The sequence below is a fragment of the Garra rufa genome, chromosome 12 (assembly GCF_049309525.1).
Source record: "Garra rufa chromosome 12, GarRuf1.0, whole genome shotgun sequence".
NCBI lineage: Eukaryota > Metazoa > Chordata > Actinopteri > Cypriniformes > Cyprinidae > Garra > Garra rufa.
Window position 1 is genome coordinate 21,802,497 of NC_133372.1, and position 21,647 is coordinate 21,824,143.

The window sequence follows — 21,647 nt, forward strand, 5'->3', positions numbered from 1 at the left end:
AATACAATCATAAAGTCAAAACTTTGCTTAATCTAAATAACTTTCTGTATATATGCTATTTGCCATGTATTTTGCAAATATTGTAAACGACAATTATGCCAATAAAGTTTTGACTTTATGATTGTATTTATGCCCGTGTGTGACCATAAACGATTTACAAATGGAACTAATGATTCACTCGTCAATGAAACACTATAGGTTATCTATTAATTAGACGAAATAAAAAGAATATATATATATATACACAGTAAAAATCCCAGCCATATAGCTTAATCAAAGCTTTAATGGCATGTCAGCATTTATCATTTAGATTCAGAATGTTAAGTAAAGAGATCGAAATGAAGGGAAAAATAACGAATATAAACGAATAATACAATTATAACGGAAAAAAGAGGATCGGTTAATGGATAAGACTGTGGGATGCATAAAATGTTTCTTGCTGGGCTATTTAATTTGAAGTACTTTATGTAATATTTATTCATCATAAACTTTTGAATGCTGTGCGCACAGACAGCATTCGCATATACAGCATTGCCTATATAATTATTTAATATTGTATTCATTTCTATAACAATTAATATAATAATTTCTTAACTCAAAATAAAATATTAATAAACCTATCTCTGATAATCCTGGGTTACCACAAGAAATGCATGTTGTTCCCTCAATATAAGAACTCGTTACCTCGACAAAATGATCTCGTGGCCAGGACATAATTGTCATGACTCTGGGCTGTGGGTTTCCCTCAGCTACCTGAGGTCGCTGTTTCCCTTTCCCTTGCACTGCACCTCCTTGATTGTATACACCTGTCTTGTGATCGTTACACTCGTCTCAACTCACACCTGTTCACAATTATATGGACTTTAAAGCTGCTCATGTCTCACTCCTCATTCTGGCTGCACTGTCTTCTGTGTGGTTTGTTTCTGTGTTACTGATCCTGGCTCCTGTTTTGTTTATTTTTGGTTTTGTATTCAAGTCGTGTTGTGCCGTGTTGGCCTTCTGTTGTGTTTGTTTGTTTATTTAATAAATATTCACCTTCCCTGCAAATTTGGACCCATCTCTCATCCTTTCCGTGACAGAATGCAGCCAGCACAAATGGGTCCAGCGGGGAAGCATTTTTTTTTCAAAGCGGCGATGCCCGCTTACTCTGTTCCAGAAGTGGCGGCGAATGCTCACTCTGTGCCCGATGCGGCTGCATCCGCTCACGCTATGCCTGAATGGATGGCGACCATTTACACTTCTCTGGCGTCGATGGACGTTCACTTGGTGGCGGCGGCACGGGAGGCATACTTTCGGGGGATTGCAGCCGCTGATGTTCCTCTGGCGGCGATGCCAGTTCACGTTCCTGTGGCGGCGAGGCCCGCTGATGTTCCTCTGGCGGCGATGCCAACTCACATTCCTGTGGCGGCGAAGCCCGCTGACGTTCCTGTGGCGGCGAGGCCCGCTGATGTTCCTCTGGCGGCGATGCCAACTCACATTCCTGTGGCGGCGATGCCCGCTGACGTTCCTGTGGCGGCGAGGCCCGCTGATGTTCCTCTGGCGGTGATGCCAACTCACGTTCCTGTGGCGGCGGTGCCCGCTGAGGTTCCTGTGGCGGCGGTGCCCGCTGAGGTTCCTGTGGCGGCGGTGCCCGCTGACGTTCCCGTGGCGGCGGTGCCCGCTGACGTTCCCGTGGCGGCGATGCCCGCTGACGTTCCTCTGGCGGCGGTGCCCGCTGACGTTCCCCTGGCGGCGATGCCCGCTGACGTTCCCGTGGCGGCGATGCCCGCTGAGGTTCCTCTGGCGGCGATGCCCGCTGATGTTCCCGAGGTGGCGGTGATCGCTCGCTCTGTGCCTGAAGTGGCGGTGAGCGCTCACTCACTGCACGGACCTGGCCCGCCGTCCCTCCCCCTAGTTCACCTTCCCCCGTTCCTCCTCCCTCCAGATTTTTCTTTTTTAAATTTTTTTTTTCGTGGGGGAACGTCTGGAAGCCGTTCCCTAGAGGGGGGGTAATGTCATGACTCTGGGCTGTGGGGTTCCCTCAGCCACCTGAGGTCGCTGTTTCCCTTTCCCTTGCACTGCACTTCCTTGATTGTATACACCTGTCTTGTGATCGTTACACTCATCTCAACTCACACCTGTTCACAATTATACGGACTTTAAAGCTGCTCATGTCTCACTCCTCATTCTGGCTGCATTGTCTTCTGTGTGGTTTGTTTCTGTGTTACTGATCCTGGCTCCTAGACCGTGTTTCCTGTTTTGTTTATTTTTGGTTTTGTATTCAAGTCATGTTGTGCCGTGTTGGCCTTTTGTTGTGTTTGTTTTGTCACCTTCCCTGCAAATTTGGACCCATCTCTCATCCTTTCCGTGACAATAATATGACTTTCCCACGAGTTTATATGTCGTGGCCACGACAAACAAAAGTGAACCGAAGATGTCCCCTCAAGGTCACCGTACAAACGAGTCTTTTAGCTTGCAGCGATGCTTGCTGCCGCTTCAGTTCAGTGCGTTACATGACTGCCCCCTACTGATCATGTCTTTCCTGTGTCAGAGCATTTTCTAGGATCCCTCAGAATACACCGGTGTCACGCGAGACCACTTCCGTTCCCGCGCGCATTTTAAATGGCCAGATCTGTATCAATGTGTTACCTTTTCTTATATTGTTGTTTCTGTTATGTATGTCTGTCTCAAACATTAATCCGCAATAGGTGAATTATTGTGTGTGCTAAGACTCTCACATTTAGAATCACTCATTCAACCGAGATGATACATAGATCATGTTTGGTGTGTATGAGCTGCATTTATGATCTCCTAAATGTTAATGTTTGTTGCATCTTAATTCCTTGCTTGATTGGTATTATTGAACTTTTGGAAGTTTTGTGACGAAACAACCAATCAGCTTCCACATGCAAAACACCATGGTGGAATACAAATACAAAGGCGGCTCACCTAGCATTGGAGATGAGGAATAAAGTACTCACCCTTCTTCGAAGCCATGCGGCCTAACTCTCAAGGAACTGGAAAAGGACTTTCTGAACTGAACACATACGGAACCAATGCACAACAACAAGAGCTTGCAAATATCCGTTCTTTCTACAAACGTAGATAGCTGCGTTTAAGGCGTTTTATGAAAAACGATTTCAGGTTGTTCAGAACTGTTCATTCCTGTACCTAGCAACGCTCTCTCTCTCTCTCTCTCTCTCTCTCTATCACTCTCTCTCTCTCTCCTGCGTTCTGCCTATTTGTGTTTTATGTACGTTGTCTATGTGCGATCGTTTGGAAGTAGAATAGTTTAATAAACAACCATATATTCACATATAATGATTCTCTGTGCTGAATGCTTACATTACAATAGTCACTTAAACTGTGTTTCGATCTCATATTGCTACCTTAAGCCCTATTTTGTTCAATTGTTTTAACTCCGTTCTGATTAGTAAAACACGTTGCCGTGACGACGAGCTGACGTAAGAGTAATCGATATCACTGAAGAATTTGCTGGACAAAGAAACAAGTCGATATCATCATTACTGTTACTAATCAGAAACTGGAAAATGCGTATATTTAATGACGATTATTATACACAATTTCCTGTGAGTTAAACTACTTTCCCTGACTCAAATGTATGTTTTAAATAACTCATTTCATTCTATTCATTGGTCAAAAGACCTGGTGGAGATTTACAGTGTACATGTGATGAGAGAAACATAGTCTCAGACATGTACACACACATACTGATCATTTTAAATTCTTTGAGCTAACAAATTCTCTACATTACTTTCACTAAAACACAGCAGTAAAAACAATTTAACTTTTTATAATAGTTAACCCATGCCTCTGACTGTTCATACCAGATGTGACAGGATGTTTCTGATCTAAATTTAGTATTATTAATCTGTAGGCTAAGAAAATTTCAATATAATCATGTAGGCTAATTATAATTACGAATATTATTGTTAGATGGCTGGTATATAAAACTTTGAAACTGGTTATGCTTCTTTTTTAATGGTAATGGATTCACACTAAGGACAACTGAGGGACTCATGCAACTATTACAGAAGATTCAAACGCTCACTGATGCGCCAGAAGGAAACACGATGCATTAAAAGCATTAATTTTTAATTAATTTTTGAATTTGAAGATCAGGGTAAATTTTACTTATTTTGTCTTCTGGGAAACATGTAAGCATCTTCTGAAGCTGCTGAAGGGCAGTACTAAATGAAAATAATAATAATAATAATAATAATAATAATAATAATAATAATAATAATAATAATACAAAAAAAGATATTTAGGCAAAGTAAGAAAAATGTACTTATCTTCATTCTGTTCAAATGCATTGTTTTTCCTTCTAGAGCATCAGTGAGTGAGCTTTTGAACCTTCTTTAATAGTTGCATATGAGTCCCTCAGTTGTCCTCAGTGTGAAAAGATGGATCTCAAAATCATACAGTCATTGTTGGAAAGGGTTCAAATTAGGGGTGGGCATAGATTAATTTTTTTAATCTAGATTAATCTAGATTAAATTTTGGAATTAATCTAGATTAATCTAGATTAAAATGGCTAATTTGAATTCTGCTGAAGGCATTCAGAATATGTGTGCTACCCAAATAATGACTAAAAGTAAGTCTTCGAGAACGGGCCAGGTGGCGCATTAGATCAGGCGCTCATCTCCTGTTTCCAAAATGCATCACAAACTGCTTGACAATTGCATTTACAACATAATTACCTATACAAACTTGTGTAACCAAGTACTTCTGCGCAAAAGGCTGCACGACGTGCGCGTTGCCGTTAAATACAATCAATCCGGGCATGGATTTCTGCGTGCATAGTCTTCCATTAAACTGCGTTGCTTTTAGAAGAGTCAATTCAGTTGTTGCATATAGTTTAATGTCTTTATTTCGGGATTATCAAAGTAAATTATAACTCACGTGCCCCAGTAAAAAGGGTCTAGCAACGCACCTGCCCTGAAGCGGCTTCATAGCTGCATCCATGTTTGCACGTCTCATTTGATGTGGTAATTTCACAGAAGTTGAAGACTCGTTCTCGCCCCCTACAGTGCAATTCGACTAGGTATACGTCATCCATGCTAAAATATCAAGGTGAAAGTCATCATATCTTGCGTAGTTTAGACCCAGCTCCCAACCCAACTTTGAGAATAGATTAACGGCAATATTTCTTTTATCGCCCGATAAGAGTCTCACGTTAACGCAGCACGTTAACGCCGATAACGGCCCACCACTAGTTCAAATACACAAAAATTATGAAAAAACAAAGAATTTGTGGGACCAGAAGGATTTTTCTAAAGAACAGTGGGCAGTTTACCCGTTTAGGACAAACAAGGGACTCATGAACAACTATTACTAAACAAAAAAAAAGAAGAAAAAAAAAAACAAAGATGAAGATCATTTTGGGTATTAACACAGTATTAGGAATCAAGTGTACATAAACTTTTGAAAAGGGTAATTTTTTATAAATTCAGCTATTAGTATTATTTTCTCTTGTGGACTATATGTAAAAAAAATCAATGTAAAATATCTTATTTAGGTCAAATTTTTTAAGTTAAAAATGAACATGAATTATGTATGATCTCTCTTATTTTGGTAAAATAACATTCTGGTGCAAACTATAAACTTTTGACCTCAACTATACCTCAAAATCCTCAAGTCAATACCTCAAAATAAACCCCTTCAGGGTGACACTAGATCCCTCCACGGTGTCTAATTTGAAATAATGACCTGATAACTGCACGATACCTTACTGATATATATATAATGAGGGACAACACTGAATACTTAACTTCCATTAGCGCACAAAGGTCAAAACAAAGTGCACAAATAAGAGAAAACAAGCCAAAGAATAAGGGCTATTCTAATCAAAATACCTGGTTTGAGTAGCACATTATTATTTTGAGTTTATAGTGAGAAAAAAAAAATTGACCCTGCTGATTTTGTACATTTGACAAAGAAATGATCAGTCTATAATTTTAATGGAACGTTTATTTGAACAGTGAGAGACAGAATAACTACAAAAAATCCAGAAAAACACATTTCAAAAACAGTTGATTTGCAATTTATGAGTGAAATAAGTATTTGATCCCCTATCAGCTCCCAAGTGTCTTTTATACAGGTAATGAGCTAGGAGATTAGGAGCGCTCTCTTAAAGGGAGTGCTTTCTAATCTCAGCTTGTTACCTGTATAAAACACCCGTCCACAAAAGCAATCAATCAATCAATCAGATTCCAAACTCTCCACCAAGGTGAAGACCAAAGAGCTGTCCAAGGATGCCAGGGACAAGATTGTAGACCTACACAAGGCTGGAATGGGCTACAAGACTGTCGCCAAGCAGCTTGGTAAGAAGGTGACAACAGTTGGAGTGATTAATCGCAAATGGAAGAAACACAAAATAACTGTCAATCTCCCTCGGCCTGGGGCTCCATGCAAGATATTACCTTGTGGAGCTTCAATGATCATGAGAACAGTGAGGAATCAGCCCAGAACTACAAGGGAGGATCTTGTCAATGATCTCAAGGCAGCTGGGACTACTGTCACCAAGAAAACAAAATGGCAACACACTACGACGTAAAGGACTGTAATCCTGCAGTGCCTGTAAGGTCCCCCTGCTCAAGAAAGCACATGTACAGGCCATCTGAAGTTTGTCAATGAACGAATGAATGATTCAGTGGAGAACTGGGTGAAGTGTTGTGGTCAGATGAGACCAAAATCATGCTCTTTGGCACCAACTCAACTCGCCATGTTTAAAAAAGGAGGAATGCTGCCTATGACTCTAAGAACACCATCCCCACCATCAAACACAGAGGTGGAAACATTATGATTTGGGGGTGTTTTTCTGCTAAGGGGACAGGACAACTGCACCGCATCAAAGGGACAATGGACAGGGCCATGTACGGTCAAATTTTGGGTGAGAACCATTAAAAATAGGTCGTGGATGGGTATTCCAGCATGACAATGACCCAAAACACATGGCCAAGGCAACAAAGGAGTGGCAAGACGAAGCATATTAAGGTCCTGGAGTGGCCTAGCCAGTCTCCAACCATAAACCCATTGAAAATCTGTGGAGGGAGATGAAGGTATGAGTTGCCAAACATCAGCCTCAAAACCTTAATAGGTACGTTTACATGGACACTTTTTGCTTTGATCGGAATGAATTCATTCTGACTGACAAATCCGAACATAGTGTTTGCATGAATGCTAAATAAAGTGATCTGGTTGATATGGGCGTTCATATGTTACAAGTTTCTGATCGGATTTAATCTTTTAATCTTTTGACATGCACACACTGCATGAATATACAGAGTTTCCCACTGTTGTTTTAAAAAGTGCACTTGATAATTGCCTACTTCGGGTCCTAATTAGGTGACGACCAGCACATGAACTGTTGTGCTGCTTACGTTTGAAAACAGCAAAAATGCCCCTTGCCGCACCCAAAACCAGTTGTATGTTGATAAGAGTCCTAAACAAGGACTGGTGGGACGTTGTGCTGCTCCACTTCACATACACTGAGTGAAAGCTGAATTTTATAATGACCAAAACTCATTTTTGACACTTTATTTATCAGAATGGACAGCTCATTCCGCAAGTTACATGCTATTTTTACGTCACTGCACATGCGCGGTACTTGCCAGTTTTGATTTTCAATCCAATCAAGTGTTTACATGTCCTCCGGCTCAGATTACTAAAGGAATAAACCACCCCTTACAATCTAATCAAAATTTTAATCGGATCTGGCCACTGTACATGTGACATTTTTATTCTGATTGTGCTTCTAGTCCTTTTCCGATCAGATTACTAGGGTCCATGTAAGCACAGCTACTGACTTGGAGAGGATCTACAAAGAGGAGTGGGACAAAATCCCTCCTGAAATGTGTGCAAACCTGGTGGCCAACTACAAGAAACGTCTCACTTCTGTAATTACCAACAAGGATTTTGCCACCAAGTACTAAGTCATGTTTCGCAAAGGGGTCAAATACTTATTTCACTCATTAAAATGCAAATCAGTTTATAACTTTTTTTGAAATGCTTGGATTTTTTGTTGTTATTTTTGTTGTCTTACACTGTTCAAACAAAAACCTACCATTCAAATTATAGACTGATCATTTCTTTGTCAGTGGGCAAACATACAAAATCAGCAGGGGATCAAATATTTTTTTCCCTCACTGTATGTACATTATATGAGTAAATGCAACTGAATGAATGTAATCAGCATCTCACCAGCGTAGGGCGATTTTGATTGGTGTAGTGAGACAGGAGGTGAAAAGGTCAGCAGGGAGGTCAGGGTTCATGGGCAGGAGCTCATTGGCTTCACAGGCGGCCAACTGAATGCAGTTCTTCATGGAGGGAGGCAGGGGCATCTGAGCCAGTGGGTGGTTAGGGTTTATTGCTGCCACCTAGTAAAAGATAATGAGAACCAGTGAACAAAAGTAAAGCCTCAATAAAATCTCCCAAGAATTAGCTATGAAATCTTATAACATTAAATCATTTGTTGTGCAGATGTCAACATTCAGCACAAACCGGTCATATATGAGCTGTAAGTTTTCCGCTGACATGTTGCAACATTAAACATGTTTTGACATGCATGTAAACACGTTCAAATTTTGCTAAATATAGGGTATGGCTTTAATTTCAATTAGCAATGTCTTGATATAGAGACAAGACACATTTCTGGCAGAATTACGTGTTCTGATATCTACCATCACTGTTTAAAAATTACTTATGTCGTGGTAAATACTTGGCAGGGTTGTGGACTTGAGTTAGACTTTTTTTTTTATATCTGAACAGTAAATACTTTTTTTTTTTAATTATGAAAACTCTACTGAAAACCTGTTGTACACAGTCAACTACATGCCTTCTGTTATGTGATGAATAGTTTATACATTTTTCACAAAGTAGTATAATTCTGGCCTAGTATAATTCTGAAAATGTTATAGTACATGTGTTTTTTTGGTGTGAAATCATTAATGATTTTTTTTATAAAGTAAACATAAGAATACATTTTGTCAGTAATATTTCAAGATGAACACTTACTGGACAAGCAACTTAGGTTTACTTGATTATCCACACATTTTTTTTCATGCTCAAATGTACATACATCAGGTTTTTGAGAAATGTTTGTGTGTACAACTCTCAATCATCATTCTATTGCACGGTATTGTACATATTTACATAAACTATCAAAATTTCATCTTACTTTCCGGCCATATAATTATCAGCAATTGCATATTTTTGCTCACCTAAAAAATTAGAGTATTCTCTATTTTCAATTTAAAAATTTAATTGAAAAACTTTTTATTTTCATTAAAACAATTAAAAATATTAGCGTTGCGTTCAACACTATCGACCACAACATTTTTTTTAAATAGGTTTTTAAAAATTATGTTGGCATTAGTGAAAGTGCATTGGCATGGCTCAAATCATACTTATCTGACCCTAATTAATTCATAGCAGTATATGAAGAGGTATCATACCAATCGCAAGTGCAGTATGGAGTACCACAAGGCTCCAGTACCATCATTCAGAAATGAGCTGGACGATGTCATTGTGAATCAATGATGAACTGATTTCAACTGAAAATTTAGTGTTTACTACTGTCCTCATAACTAATGCATAGTTTACACTAGAGGATTTTAAAACCAATTTAAGACGATTTACAAGCTAACGAGCTCGTCAACAGGTCAGGCTGTAATTGGGGGAAAATCAGTGGGTGATCAGCACTCATCAGTCTTTATGTGTGAACTACTCAAAGTCACATCACAGAGGCTCGCTGAGGCATTGCCGACAACTCGCCGATACAAAACAATTATCTAGCATGCTTAATATCTGAACCGAACTACAGCCAATAAGTCATCAGAAGAAAAACAGCATCAGCAAAACAGCTGTAATAAAAGTTTAAACACAAGAAATGGAGCTTAATTTTGTAGAACAGATCATCACATTAACAGCTTGCAGCACTAATTTCTTTACGATGTCCATTTTCAAATAAATTACTCCTGTTTCACATGTTGCTTCGCTGCATTCCCGTTCCACTTCTCACGTGTTTTCATGAAAACACATGGTTTGGGGACCGTGTAGAGCTCAAACTATCAAGTACTCAGTATTCAAGTGTAGGTGAGAAAAAAATATATCCATTCTAAACTTATTCTTAGCCTATAACTGAAAAACTGTTGAGTGACTTAAAAATGTATTACCCAATGTCTAACGACAGACATTACTTAGTCGCCTAGCATGAAAATGTAGTAGCACATGCAAGTGATTTACTTAGGTTTGTTTGTGAAATAAACAAAGCTTAACCCTGTAAAGTTTGACAGAAAAAAATAACTTTTGAAATAAATCTTGGCTTCAACAAGCATTCTGTGTTTAAATCCATTTTAACAATCAATTTGCAATGAAAGTGCTAGAATCCTATTTTAACTAAGAATGAGCTTTTTGAGTTGTTTTGGTTTTGCAAAAGTGCAAATAAAGGTGATTAACACACAAGATAAATAAAAGAACAGTTTTAGGTATACAGTAAACCAATTAGTAATATTAGCTCTATGTTCACATAAGACCTGAATGTAAAAAGTGCAAAAAGATGCGAAAGAGAAATAATGTAATCTAGGGTCCCGGAGATAACAGAAACAAGTTTCAATTGTCTGTTCGCAGGGAGCTTGATTGACAGGCGATCTGACCAATCAGAACGCGGATATTATGTGCCGCCGTTGCTATCCGCCATATTGTCCGACAGCTACAGCCAGTCTCTATAGAAATCCATGTTAAAACAGGGTAAAAACTGGTCGACTAAATATAAACATTTTCAATATAACTATATAAACATGTTAACAGGGTTAAGCTGTGTTGCTGTTGGCTGCCACAGTAACGGCAATAAGCTAAAGGAATTATAAAGGAATTATTATATAGATCAGTGGTCCATGTCCAGCGCTTTATGCATGGCTTGCAGCACGTAAGTTAAAATACTGTAAAATAAAAAATAATGTGTGCTTTTATCATTCTGTGGACAAAATTCCTTGAACTTTGCCCAGATCGGGAGCTGCATTTGCATATGTGAACTCATCTGTTTTCAATGCTGCTAACCTTGCATTGCTTAATGTCATCTTCTCACTCATTTAGCTATGACAGGCTCTTTACTGCAAAATCATGGTCATTGCGACACTTTAAAGTGATGAAACTATGGCACCAAGTACTTTTTCGAAGCATTTTCATAGGTTTAACAATATATTTTTGGCTTGGAAAATATTTAAATGTGACTAGACACACCAGAGACCGGAGAGCACCATTCCAGTCGGACGGAACGTCCATGTTCAGAAAAAGATGAATTAGTCCGTTTCTGTCTCTTTCGCTTCGGTTGCTGATGCTTGGGGTGTGCAATCCAAAAGTGCCACGTTTACAAGCACAGAACGAAGAGCTGTCCTGCAAGCCCAGGCCCAGAACACTCAAGGTATGGGCCCTAAGAGGTTGCATGGGCTAAGGTGGAACTTGCCCAGAATCAATAAGGCCCATGAGGATGGAGCCCTCTGTCAAAATGTCCCAAACAGGCCTGTCCACCTTCAGTGGCATATGCTGGTTAAGTGGGCAAGATCCTTGTGTAAATATAAACCCTGCACATCCTCCAAGGCAGGAAGAATTGAGAGGATAATGACCTGTTCTCTGAATGGAGTAGAGAGCACCTTAGGCACATAGAGAATTGACTTTGCAGTTGTCAGGCCAAACTCAAGGCAGGAAGCGCTCACTGAAAGCACCTGCAGGTCACCCACTCGCTTGACTGATGTTAAAGCTGCAAAAGGGTTGCAATTCGACTGACTGTAGCGGCTCAAATGGAGAGCCTCAAAGAGCCCTGAGAAGTTTTTTCTGCCAACTGACTAGGGATCAATGCACTTTGCTAGGGATCAGTGCCCCAATACACTTACATCCATTGCAGGGCCAAATAGCCTGGAGGAGACTGGGGAGTTGAGGAAGGCGGGTGGGCAGAGATGTGCAGTGATGGCCTCTTCAAGAGGAGAAAGCTTTTCATACCCTTTTTCCTCAGTACCATCAATGGAGGTGAAGGCAACGAAGGCAAAAGAGAGTGGACATGGGTTGAGTAGGGAGTGTGCCACGACTTGGTGAGTTCTTCATGAACTTCTGGAAAGAACAGTGCAGGTCTCTGGTGGGGGGCTCGCTGGTGGAGCCCTGGCAGAAACCATTCAGCAAGACAAGGCTCTTCTGAGGCTTACCACTCTGAACCAAGTTTGGTAAAGAAGTGCAAGGGACGGGACCACTTTCCTGAAAGAAAGCAATCCGTGAGTACACCAAGGCGAGACTCATGCTCTCATAATGAGAACAGTCCGTCCCTGTAAGTGCTGCTTCAGCATCGGCATAATCACTGTGCTCATCCGAGACATGAAGTAAAGCCCTGCATGTGACACTTGTGGTGAAGCATTTTGCAACAAATGCTGCATAGTAAATGCTCTTAATAGGGATGAAATTAAAGGGGTCCTATTGTGCTTTTTTCACTTTTTGAACTTTAGCCAGTGTGTGGTGTGTATGTTTGGGCATAAAAAACATCTACAAAGTTACAAATCTCAAAGTCCACTCCAAACGGAGATATTTAGTTTTTAAAAAATGCCTTTTTAAGAACTACAACGAAACGGCTCATTTGGACTATAGCGTTTGTTTTCCGGAGGCTATTATGTCACAACGTAAATCCCGCCTATGGAAAAACAACTCGTTGGCGGGTGGGGGATTCGTCTAACTTTAGCCATGTATTATGGACAGCCGCTTTTGGGATGCTTCAGCGAGCCTTGTTTAAACGCGAGCTTTAACTAAAGGGTCCGCGAACTGCTCCGGTAGCCGTGCTGAAGCCGCGCTGTTCACGTGTGTGGTACAGAGGGTACAAACACACGCAGATCCGCGGCTGATGTAAACACCAACATTGACTAGTGATCATCCGTGGACGCGTCGGCGCTGCGCCGTAGACGTGCAGTGTGTGGTAAGAGATTTATTCATCATACAGTGTAGATAGCTTCACTAGCCTTATGGTTTCGGGCATGCAAATAATTAAATACATTAGCACAATAATGATAATATCACGTATCGGCGATCTCGCAGGCTGAAGATAGGACCAACAATACTGTAGCGTTTTATTTACTCACCCTTCATCCTAGGTGTATATGACTTCCTTCTTTCAGACGAATGCAATCGGAGGTATATTAAAAAAAATATATATATATATATCCATATTTAAAACGTAAGAATCACTTTAATCTAGTTTGCTGCTTTGGGAAGGGGTGCAGCAGGGCGGAACACGGTCTATGTTGTTTGCCAATCGCAACGCAGTGGGACCAATCACAATACATTTGGTTTTTCGGAAGGTGGAAGCTGGAACTAATTGAGCCGTTTGTGCCAGCCTGGGGAGAAAGCTATTTGTAATAATGTAAATTATGTGAAAAATTATGCATTTTTCTAACCACCAAGCATGAGAGCATGTTCAAGTACACCCCCAAAACAAAATAAAGACTTTGTAAAGGAGCATAATAGGACCCCTTTAAGCTTCGCTGGAACTGCTGGTAAGTTTAAGTGTTTTTCAGCTGTCAGGGCTCTTCTACAGCAAGTAGTAGACAACTTCTTTCTCCATTCAAAGTCCAGTGAGGAGATGATCTTCACGATGAAGGAGAATGATTCTGACAAAATGGCACTGACTTATAAGGCAGATGAATCTGCCCATTTTGGTGGGCTGAAATGCCATTTGTTTGTGCTGCTGCACGAACATTATCCAGTCAGGCTTAAGTATTTCAGTGGAACATTTTTTCCCCAAGTGTTAGCAACTGACGCAATGCAAGTGAACTATATCGATAGGGAACTTAATTCATGTGTTGGCGCACTTTTTTAGAACCAGATTTTTGTTTGTGATTCAGATGAGAGCACACAGAAAGCCCGTTTCTGTATTGCAATATTTCCATGCTTTGATCCATGACATAACTGTAAGCCCGCTCTGTTCTGTTCTCGTGCTAGATTTAGCCAACTAAACAGAAATAGCACAGCTGATATTCCTTATCTAACCACCCTAACATACTGCAACGTTTTGCTTCTGGTCTTCATTCAATGCTATGAACTTCAAAACAGCTAATCAAGATTCATGTTTTGAATAAGGGTGGGCATATGATTATAATCATTCAGATGAGTTAATCAGTGCCTGTCTTAATTCACAGTTCTCTTTTTTATATTGTTTTAGCAAGATATGATAAATTATGGTGACTGTGGCAGCCTAAAAACTAAAAAAGAGAGTATCAGTTCAATTCAATTACAACTCTTATATATGAGATGAATGAATAAAATCACCTCTCTTATCTTCCCTAATTTCTCCCCTTTAGCCCTCTTCACTGACTGATGGAAGGAGATGCGCAGGTCGTCTCATAACCCGCAGACCCCGCGGGTAACCCGCGGGTCGGGTTGGGGCGGGTTAAGAAATTGTCACTTTATTTGCGGGGCGGGTTGGGGCGGGTCATTAAAAACAAAATAAAATAAAAAAAATCTATGTATGTTGCGTGAAATTCTCTATAGCCTATATTTAATATTTGGGAATATCTATTTTCATATTTTATTAAGTTCTTTAATAAGGTTATCAACACGTCACGACACGCAAGCGCTAAGCAGCTCCCGCTGCCAGCCATGAGCGCTTCAAGCGAGCGCACATTCAGCTCTGCTGGCCTTGTGCTGGAGTCGAGGCGAAATAGATTAAACCCCAGTACAGTGGATGCCATTCTTTTTTTGCACAGCGAACGTAAAAACGCTAAATGAACATTTCCATCTGTTAAATAAAACAAAAGTTTAGTGTTATTTAGCGTAGGCTGTAAACCTATACACATTTGAAATAAAAAATGTTTAGCCTAGACGAATACAAACGCTGCTTTGTAAATGTTGAAAATGTTTATCATTATCTACAGTGGTGTAGTGGAGGGTATACGCAGGTATACAGCGTATACCCACTTTATCAGGCGGCTATGCGTATACCTATTTTTAAATCTTCTCTGATGCGCATTATTCAGTAGTGTGCTGCATTAGCCAAAATCAGGACAGTCAACCACATCCAGTCATATGTGAATAAATGTACATATTCGCTAAAAACACCCAATAAAGACAGTAATGATGCAGTCAGGACTGTGGCGCCGGCTTGCTTTGAAATGTATTTGAAGATTAAGCCTGATGTGCCTGCGCCCGAAACAGTACATAATAACGAAAACAATACCTTACAAATAAAAAGAAGCAGATTTTTATGATCAGAAATTCCTTAAACCAGCGAACCCCTGTAAACTTTTCAGTCCAAGGATCCAGTAAACGAATCCGTTCAAATAGAAAGTTCAAAACGAAATTCATAAATGAAGCGTAGGCTATACCCACTTTTCTTCCGGCACCACTAACGTTACACCACTGATTATCTTATTAATATGACATGATTTATGGTTCATATTCATAATCGTATGTTGTCGCCAGTTTACAGGGCGATGTTTCCAAGCACTTTCGGCCTGAAATAAAGGCTGTTTTCATTTGGATTACAGATTACAATGCCTAGTATGTCTATTTAATGGTCGCGGGGCGGGTTGTAAAAATATATACAGTGGTGCGGGGCGGGCCAAATAATTTCATAAAAGCGGGACCCGCGGGTTGAAAAAACCCCCGACCCGCGCATCACTAGTACACTGATCTTTCTTACAGTCATCACATATTCGCTCTCTCATAGTACCTATAGTTCAACACTGCAGTTTAATTTGACCCTAATCACTCCACTTCAGTCCAGCCGTCGGCACTAAGAAAGAGAAAGGTAGAATAACATTTTGCTCAAAGTATGTATGTAAAACAATCATTAGAGGTTGAACAGAGAGTTGGTGATTGTTTAAGTAACAGATCTGAATATCTGGATTGTTTATTATTCTGGTTCAGTTTTCCATCTGATGTTGAATTATCCACCATCTATCCATCCTTATTTTTTTCTAAGAGGGATGTCTGATCCAAAACACTGCCCTAAAAAATTGTTCAACTGTAATCTTTAACACATATACACAACAACAACAACAACAACAATTCTCAGCACATATGTACTATCACCCTCTTTTAACTGTTTACTTGACATATTCTCAAACTTATATCCTCAAACTTGCCTATAAATAATTTAATGTCACTCAGTTATTGTGGCTTTGAAATACTGCAGAACATACTGCTGAAAGGAGGAAGAAGAAAAAAAAAGAGGAGAAGAGAAAGAAGAGGGACAACCCCACAGCTAACCTAAAAATCCTATAAAATATTCATTTTGAAAAGTGAGGGAGTTGAAGCAAAACAATCTAAACATTATCCTTGAGCAGACAACAGGGTTTTGTTTTTTGTTTTATTTAGGACAGGCTTGATGATTCTGTCTGACCCTGCAGAAAGAGATAATGCTCAAGGAATGCTGTACTCAATTCAAAAGGTATTTTATTTGTCGCTTTCTGCCAATTTTAGTCTACCATGAGTAAACCTGTCTGTATGTCTCGCTCTCTAAGTGAATGACCTTTCTTCTTTTGATTTTGCATGCAAGAAGTATATTTGGGAATTCTGCAATCGACTAATGGAGAATATACCAACTCCATGTCTGTCGGTGGATGAGTGAGTTTAACAAAAATCTGAGTGTTCTATCGTTTTTTTTTTTGTTTTTTTTGCTTTTCTGATTGTGCTTTTCTGTGATTGACAGGTCTGAGAAGTGGAGAAAACTGTACAATTCTGATGTAATTTTTCAAAAAACATTGCACTACTATTACAGGAATAAGTTACCCCAAAAATGAATCATTCACACACCCTTCATTCCAAACCTGTATGATGAAAAGTAGATGTTTAACAGAATGTCCATGCTGTTTTTTCCATTTAATGAAAAAAGATGGTAATACACAGAATAAACATCACTTGTTGCTGTTGTCTTGTGACCTATAGTTATGTGCCAGATTTCAATAAGAATTACTTAAATTCTGGTCTATTACTCATAAATATTCAGTAGACTTGGACTATAGTACACAAATTGTATGAACAAATTTTATGGTACTGAAAAGGATTTTTTGTCATTTTTTTGAGCTTGAGAGACAGAATCACCACCTACTTCCATTTACTGGAAAAGTGCAGCTTGAACACTCTGTAAAATATCTCATTTTGTGTTCCAAAGAAGAGATGTGCAAACTATGCCTTTAATATTGACTACTAAAACATCTAAAACACACCAAGACACTGAGTGTTCAGATATGTATCATCTTGCATTAACCTTTTTCTCTGTCTCTGGATTTAGTGTTATCAGTAAATTGTCTTCACGCTTTATGACTTTCTCAGATATAAATAACACATCAATTTGACATTTGACCATGATGGTGTATACTTGAGTGTTTATGTAATATCACACACCTCCAGCTCCTGTTCCCTCTGCAGTGCAAACTGTTTGAATGACTTGACGATGATCCCTGCATTAGAGCAGTCATACACGAAGATGGAGGGACTTCCCATCCATGTCTGCAGGTCATAGATGGAGAGAGGGATGTACTGTGTGTAGTTCTGAAAGAGGGAGAGTAAGAAATATATTATTTTTTCATAACTCAGTTCATGCCCAAAACCAGTTAAAGAACGTAAGGAAAGTACAAGCGTTAACAATCTACTGCTGGTAACTGCTGTGCAGAGAGAGATTTAAATAAGTTTATTTAGCACTGCTTACTAAATAGAAAATGACGGATAAAAATTTACACCTATTTTTCCTGGTTCTTTTTACCTTACCTTGTTGAAAACCCAGATCTCTCCATTGACAGTAGGTCGAGGCACCCCATGGCCATTATAATGAAAGAGAACACGTTCCTCTTTGGCATTTCTCCGCAGTGAAGTACACAACTTCTTCACCTCATCAACTGTAGGGTCTAAGCTCTGCTTATAGCGGGCCTGGAAGAGAGAGGATATTAGATGACAATGACATCCAGTAAAAACATTAATGAAGGAATGTGCCAGCGCAGATTTTAAAATATTTTACAATATAAAAATTAACATTAAAACGGATTGAAAATCATCAACCCTTACAAATAAATCTACTTTAAAGTCAACAGTATAGACAATCTGCTATTTTCTGGCCATGTTCATGGTTATTTGTACTGATTGATAAATGTGCATACTTGGCTGAAGAATAAAATAAGAGACTGCTCCAAAATCTAAATTTATATCTGTTTTATTTTTGTTGTATTTTTTTTAATAGTTTTTTTTTAATTATTTCAGTAAAATGGATAGTGAGCTGCAGAGTGCTTGTCTGAGAGCTGTATGAACTGCTACAGTCACTTTCTACAACAGACAGACAGACAGAACGACAGACTGACAGACAGACAGATAAGGGCCTCCAGAAACATGGTTGGGAACCACTGTTCTAGATGAAGTTAAATGAAAAGAGAGAAGGTCAGAAAATATGTATTTGAATACTGACTCAGTGAATTTCCCAGCTGAATGGGTGAGTCTCTATCAAAGCTTTAATAATACATTTAGAGCTTTATTTACTCTTCATTCATGACTCAAATTTGTATAAAGACATGGGTATGACAGAGGTATAAGAATGTGAAGGTGGTTTAAGGACACTGCCAAAAGCCAAAAGGCTTTAAAAAAAAAAAACATTTTTTTTTTTTTGGTTTGTTTGTGTTTTGAAAATCTGCACAACGTTTTCTGTGAGGGGTAGGTTTAGGGGTAGAGTTGGTGTAGGGTGATAGAAATACAGATTAAAACCATTATGCCTATGGAGAATCCCTGTAACCACCCATACCAACGTGTGTGTGTGTGTGTGTGTCTGAGAGAGAGAGTATGGAAAAGAAGAAAAGGGTTTTGGGAGTGACTGTAAAACAGGACAAAAAGTTAGGGGAGCGCAAGGCACAAACTAACGCAGGGTTAGTTGTAACACACGTGGTTTAAATATTTCCACACATACTAGCATAACCAAATTTATGGTATTTACAGAGAAAAAAGTGGGCCAAAATTCAGAAGATATCGCTGAATATTTATTTTACCATACTAAAAGTAAATTTCTGGCTGAAGTAATTTTTTCATCTCAGTTTTTAGTATTCATTTAAAACGAGACAAATCTGCTATTATTTTAATCTTCAATCTGTTATTTCTCAGTTTAGATAGTTTATTAATGCTTTGCAAACCAGCAGAAGACACTAACCTGTTTTAAATCCCAGTCGCGCAGATGGGGAAAGTTGTAACACTGTTACAATGTGTCCCGCTATATTAAACCATGCTATTCTATGACATTAGCGATGTAATTTACGACATTTACTTTTATGTATTTTAATAAGAAACCACAAAAAAACTGGTGAATAAAGGCTGACAATCGATGTTTAATGTTCAGAAATTATTATTTTAAGAAATGTAAAGCATTTTGGCTTGTTTATTTGTCTCGCCTTGTGGAGGAAGTTGTTTGTGGAGGAAGTGGAATGTTTTTCTGAATGTCTAAATGTTTCATCTATTTGTGCCATTATTTTATTTGAAAAAGTTCATAATTTTATTTTATTGACAAAATATTATAGTTTGTCGTGTATATTTTTTTTCATTCGACCAGATAACATTTTAAGCTGTCATACAGTTATGTTACAACGCGCCCCTCAGATGTTACAATGTACCCCACCTACAGGGCGTGTTGTAACATTTCACTTCCTTTGTTTTGAGGTAAATAACGAAAAACGTATACACTGTAATTATGAAACAAAGCAACATATTTGTACTAGACAAGCGTGAAATTAATGTGGATAAAAAAATTTTACTCTGAACTTCAAGTGGATTTAAACAAACTGAGAAATTCAAAAAGTGTTAGGTATTGCCTCGAATATAGGAAATAGTTTTACAAATACTTAAATATGGAACTATTATTATTAAGTTTACAATTCACTGGTGTGGCTCAATCCCAGTAACTACAAGCTTTATAATAATGGAATAAAAACAATTGAAATTTGATAATCACAGAGGAGGCAAGAATTGTATCTGCTGAGTGTGTGAGAAAGTGAGAATGATGAAGTGTGAAACACGCCTCATTCCTTCACTGTCCTCTCCAGCTGGTGTATGTATGTATGCGTGTGTGGTATTACATAACTTTGAGTGAGTGAGAGATGGTGTTTAGGAGAGTGTGAAAGAATTGTGTGTGTAGAGCTGTTTATATCACAACCTCATGTCCCGACATACACTACAGGTCAGTGGACTGGTGTGAGTACGTGTAAATTTTGCCTTTTGGAGGACCAGAAGCCTCCACAAAGATAAGCAATCGTGAAATTGTTGAGAGAATGTTGAGAGAAACTGAGGGTTAGGAGATGGAAAATGCCATTACCTCAGCATAAAACAATAGAAATCGAAGGAAAGCCCCCACCATGACAGGACAAATATGTGTGTAGAATATCTCATGACCATTTAATGTTTTAGATAAAGACATTACAATTGAAAACCAGAAGCCCTTCAGCATCCCTGTGAGACATGCCCATTCTTAGAGAGACCAAATGCCATCTTCCATCTGGCACACAAATAAAACAAACAAGACAATGTGGAGATATCAGATTACCCCATCAGGATGTGGCCTCTCCATTACTTATAATATCATATGTGCAATATATTCAGTGGTCCACTACAGAGACAATTCTGTTTATCCACAGTTAAACATTTTAGCTTATCCACAGTTAACCATTTTCAGGCTTTGCCCTTAAAGCGGACATCTGTTGCCCAATTTACAAAATTTGGTATGATTCTTTAGGATCTTCATGAAATGTCTGTAACATACTTTTTTTTTAATTCCTGGTTGTGTAAAACTACATCCTTTTTACCTTGTCAAAAACAGCTCTGTTCACAGCGATACTTTTTGTTGCATGCTTTTTAAAATAATATTGTGCTACTGCTAACCCCACCCCATCTCTTTCATTTTTTGTGTATCCACGCAATATCATATTTGTAGATGTGAGATATGGCTGTATATCGGCACATTGTGATTACTTACGGCCAAATTACAGCAGTGGTGATTTAGACCCATATCTCATGTCTACGAGTGTGATATTGCTCGTGTATGTTTATAATCACTAAAAAGCTGTCATTCATTTTAGTTAGAGCCCCCTCACTAATTTAAAGGTTGTATCAGCGATTTCTAGCCTGAGACATAAAGTGTCAAATTCAGCTGACCTTTCATCACGATCCGCTCGCTGCCTGCCCCATAAATTGTCTGTGAAAAAACCGCGTCTCTCTGGTCAGCCTAGAGTCCGAGATATGCCAAAAAAACAATCGGCACTACCAACCTTTCCACAGATAAACAAACAGTGTTCCAACCAATCAGCGTCAGGGGTTTGGTGTTGTGGACTTTCGCTCCGCCTCCCTCACATCCCAGCACCAGTAGGAAAGTCCACAACACCAAACCCCTGACGCTGATTGGTTGGAACACTGTTTGTTTATGTGTGGAAAGGTTGGTAGTGCCGATTGTTTTTTTGGCATATCTCGGACCCTAGGCTGACCAGAGAGACATGGTTTTTTCACAGACAATTTATGGGGCAGGCAGCGAGCGGATCGTGATGAAAGGTCAGCTGAAATTGACACTTTATGTTTTAGGCTAGAAATCACTGATACAACCTTTAAGAAGCACCCTCAGTGATTTGATTCTGGAGCCGGGCTTGGCTATTGGG

At 39.1% G+C, this 21,647-nt stretch overlaps 1 protein-coding gene across 1 annotated transcript in view; it reads right to left on the reverse strand.

Annotated features, from left to right (window-relative positions):
- rptor (regulatory associated protein of MTOR, complex 1) overlaps window positions 1-21,647 on the reverse strand; it is a 237,970-nt gene that overhangs the window by 169,501 nt on the left and 46,822 nt on the right. Inside the window, exons 3-5 of the mRNA XM_073851892.1 lie at window positions 17,746-17,904; window positions 17,383-17,529; window positions 8,206-8,381 (exon numbers count right to left, since the gene is read on the reverse strand). Of these exons, the coding sequence (XP_073707993.1) occupies window positions 8,206-8,381; window positions 17,383-17,529; window positions 17,746-17,904 (482 nt within the window). The remainder of the gene's footprint in view (window positions 1-8,205; window positions 8,382-17,382; window positions 17,530-17,745; window positions 17,905-21,647) is intronic.